We start from the raw sequence: 4,005 nt of genomic DNA on the forward strand, positions 1-4,005 counted from the left end.
TGAAACACTATAAACACTGAGCAGAAATACACATTAAAAAAAAATAAAATTGAATTTTTCGATGACACAATTTTTCCTTCATGGACTTATATCTTCATTATAACATTAATACTCAGTTGTTTTTTTCCGTTTAGTTACCTTGATAAGAACAAGAGACATGTGGAATTCGCTGACATATTTAGGCGCCATTGTCCTGGCGAGGTTTACTGTTTGCGCAATTCAGGACCAAGGGATGATGTCTGTAAATGACGATGTAAATAACAATGTTTTGCTAAATGAATATAGGGATATAATCAGACAATATGACGACACTAAAAAACCGTAAGTAGACATTAAACTATATATAATACATATATATTGTGAGTGGCATTTTTGTCAGAACATGCGCGATATGAACGCATATTTTGATTGACAAAATACCCATGTGAGAACATTCGCTGATAATCCGGCGAGATACTTTTTGTAATAAAAAAAGACATAAATCAAAACACGTTGCAAAATCACATACCGGTAATCTGCATTTATAGTTGGTTCTCATTGTGTCACATCTATAAAACTGCATTGCGTTATGTATGGTTTTTATGACAGTATCTATAGTGAAATCAATATATAATACAAACATTTCAATGCAAATATGAAGCTAAACTATTTAAGTTTACCTCAGTCAAAATAAACAGAAAAGTATGTTAGAAATGTAAAACGTCTATTGCACTATTATTAAAGATCGTTGTATTTTCAGAACTGTGTATCACTTTGCAACGCACGCCCTCTGCAAACATCCAACTGGGAAAATACAGTTTTTTAAAGCGCTTGAACACCATTTAACCGACGTTCCGGGTATATAAGTTATAACGTTTAATGCTTTAGTTCCTTAAAGACCAGCAGACACTATTTTATTCCTGATATTTTTATATATAATGAAACGACTTACAATACTTTTTTCATGCAAATATTATTCATGCATAATAAAGATTAATAGCATGTGCTATTATGAAGGTAGACGAGAATTCCACGTAATTTTACTTTTAGATTGGTTTTATTTTATGAAATTCCTTATGTTTATGTTAATTTGTTTGTGTCTGTGCATTATAATGTCAACCTTTGAAAGATTCACTTAATATGTAAAAGAAACAATCTGTAAGATCATTTCGATTTTATATTAAGAACCAAAAAAACCTATATATTTATAGCCGTTTATATGATATGTTTGATAAAACCGAGGGGCCCGTTGGAAATAAGCTTATTCATTTTAACATGTCTAGGCTTTACGGGTTATCCTGTGTATGCATCATGTCATAATATTAGTTAGATATGTGATTAATGCAGCCATTCAAATTTGAAGTTAGAATGTTAGTTATATCGTAGTATTTATATTAATATGTTACGATATTGTATTCAATTGATTATATTGAACTATTAATTGCTTGACTTGTTTAAATAAATAAAACTAACTAACCAATTGTCAAACACAATTATTTATTATGGAAAATAGAACCATATAATTAGCACATATTGTAAGAATACAACTTATACGTTTTACCAGTTTAGTTAAGCAGTAAAAGGTTTGTTTAGAAAATGTACTAATAGAATATTTTCGTATAATAATTCTTACACATTTAGACAGGCTGAAGATCCAGTTTATTCTTGATCTCTGTGATAAACGCGATGGCACACTTGATGAATGGGTGAAGGAAATATTCGACACAGACGGTAAGTATAGTTGATACATGAATTGCGATAAATCCGTCATGGGCGATCTTTGTTTAAATAACATGACAACTGGGCATCTTTGAACGAGAACATATCTAAATTCGGCTGGTGCATGTGAATGATTCTTTTATAGGACTATAAAGTTATTGAAATAATTGAAATAGTGACGATGGCGTGCACATCACGAATAAGTATAATATAGTATATATTATTGTACCTCAGTTTGGTATATCATTTTTAAAGTCGATCCACTCATCCTTGCATACTATTTATATGCGATGACGTTGGAATGTATCCCGTATTATAATGTTTAGTATACCGCTTGTTGGGGCTGGAACATGTTAACACTGATTTCCGGAACATAAATATCAGGTAGTATTCATTAAGCGCTTATAGAATCGATATTGAATAGATTGCTTGCTAAAGCGACAAAAAATGTTATTAGATAAATAACGAACTGCCAAGAATGAGAATTGGACATAATACACATGCATTTGTAAATTGTTTAAAATTACGAGTGGATCGTAAATAAGTTTATTTTATATGTTTAAGACTTAATAATGTTTTCTAATTTAATTCTCAATAACACATTAATTTATATGTATTGCATAATAAAGTTATATATTTTAGAAAAAGAACATTATCGTATATTACCTCTAAGTAAATTGCGATGCATTACAGGTGATGGATACATCTCCAAAGATGAAAGGCGAAATCTGTGATCATCAGTCTCACATTGTGCAAATTAATAGTGGAGTCAATGTGAACATCCACATCCTTGAGATATGTCGCTTAACAGACAAACGACTGGATAGACAATAATGACCTCACACAGGCTTTAAGCCACAGTCTTTAAATATACTACAAGGGTTTCGTTGAAATCGTTTTAATGGATATCTTAGCGGCCAGACTTTAATAGAACTTTTTGAAATTTAACATTACTGCATTATTATTCAATAGATTATGTACAGGTGATAGTCGGTGATGCCTCTGAAGAAAAAAGTTAAATGAAATTTATGCAAACCATTTTCTACGTGAAATGACTTTGTATGTGACTATTAGATATGTTGTAATTAATACATGGATTGGTTTTAAGTGTGTTTAAACAAGGTTTAAAAACATTTAATTCATTATTTCAACACGTTTATCCGCATATATTGTGCAATATTGATTGCGTTTGAAAATACTTTATTTCATCTAGTTGCATGTTTAGGAAAGATATTTCGTCTGATTAAAGTGATGACAATTTAAAGATCTGTCTGGAACACAACTAATTTAAGACCTTTCTAGAATACACATCCAATTTCGTCTTGCCCATAGCGCGTTTGTTAAACAAGGCCATCAGAACTTAAGGAGTGAGTCATGTATTGCGTGTCTGTTTTGTCCGTTGTCTAGTGAATGCGTCTTGTGTCAAACTATATGGTAATCGCACACTATCCATATTCATAATACAGGATCATTTTGTCACGACAATATTGCTTATGCGACAGACGTTTTACCTTTCTAATATGAACATAAATCTGACACAATAATAATGTGCCATATGCTTTGTTCGGCACTTTGCGAAGTATATTTTGAACAACTAGCTATCACACAGACTGTATCCGCAAAACCTGAATACCTTCCGCATAGCTTAAAACTTGAAAAGTGAAAAATCACTGTTCAAACATAGATTAATACTTAAACATATGCTTGGACTTTAGTTGCATATGTCGCATTATGTATTAATGTTTCACGAATGTTTAGAATGGGATCGGCTTAGCAGGCAACATAACTCAATTTGAACACCAATACAGGCTTTGAGACGAAGCCGTTGTTAATTGATTCAATATGAGCCCTATACATTATATAGATTAAAAGAGTGCATTATACATCATGCAGTTTTAGGTGCAATCCTGTTTGCATATTCTTATTTATATATTGGAATAAATGAACAAAAAGTGTATGTTACCAGTTTTATCAGTCGGCTTCGATAGAGATAAGATCATGCTTCTTTTAAAACTCAATTATAAACCGTTCACATATAACAGTCGCATCCAAGACGATACTCCCAATTTCTTTACACATCTAGCCAACCGAAAATTTTTAAAGTTCCTTCACGCAGAAAACAACTCGACATTGTTTTTAAATGACACAGTCATATTTAAAAGTGTGAAGTTTCGTTAAATGTTTCGTCTTCATAGTTTTGTTAAATTTAACATTATTCGTTTCATTAAGATAGCGAGTGGGCGTTTTTCTATGAAGCAAGTAGGCATATTTATGCAGCAAGTATATCTTTGTTGCATCGACAAATAT

The 4,005-nt window shown here is 31.5% G+C and overlaps 1 protein-coding gene across 1 annotated transcript; it reads left to right on the forward strand.

The window, feature by feature from the left end:
- The first annotated feature begins 203 nt into the window (after nt 1-203).
- On the forward strand, nt 204-3,491 carry LOC127848882 (uncharacterized). The gene is made up of 4 exons (XM_052381548.1): nt 204-321; nt 740-837; nt 1,621-1,710; nt 2,392-3,491. The coding sequence occupies exons 1-4, from the start codon at nt 233-235 to the stop codon at nt 2,430-2,432; spliced, it is 318 nt and encodes a 105-aa protein (XP_052237508.1). The 5' UTR covers nt 204-232; the 3' UTR covers nt 2,433-3,491.
- Nucleotides 3,492-4,005: the final 514 nt, after the last annotated feature.

This window comes from Dreissena polymorpha, chromosome 10, assembly GCF_020536995.1.
Source record: "Dreissena polymorpha isolate Duluth1 chromosome 10, UMN_Dpol_1.0, whole genome shotgun sequence".
Lineage (NCBI taxonomy): Eukaryota > Metazoa > Mollusca > Bivalvia > Myida > Dreissenidae > Dreissena > Dreissena polymorpha.

Bases quoted from the DNA above. Each gene is read 5' to 3' on its own strand.
- LOC127848882 (XM_052381548.1), top strand. From the start codon at position 233: ATGATGTCTGTAAATGACGATGTAAATAACAATGTTTTGCTAAATGAA. The intron at 322-739 runs GTAAGTAGACAT...TTGTATTTTCAG, and splicing joins TATGACGACACTAAAAAACC to AACTGTGTATCACTTTGCAA. The intron at 838-1,620 runs GTATATAAGTTA...TTACACATTTAG, and splicing joins CCATTTAACCGACGTTCCGG to ACAGGCTGAAGATCCAGTTT.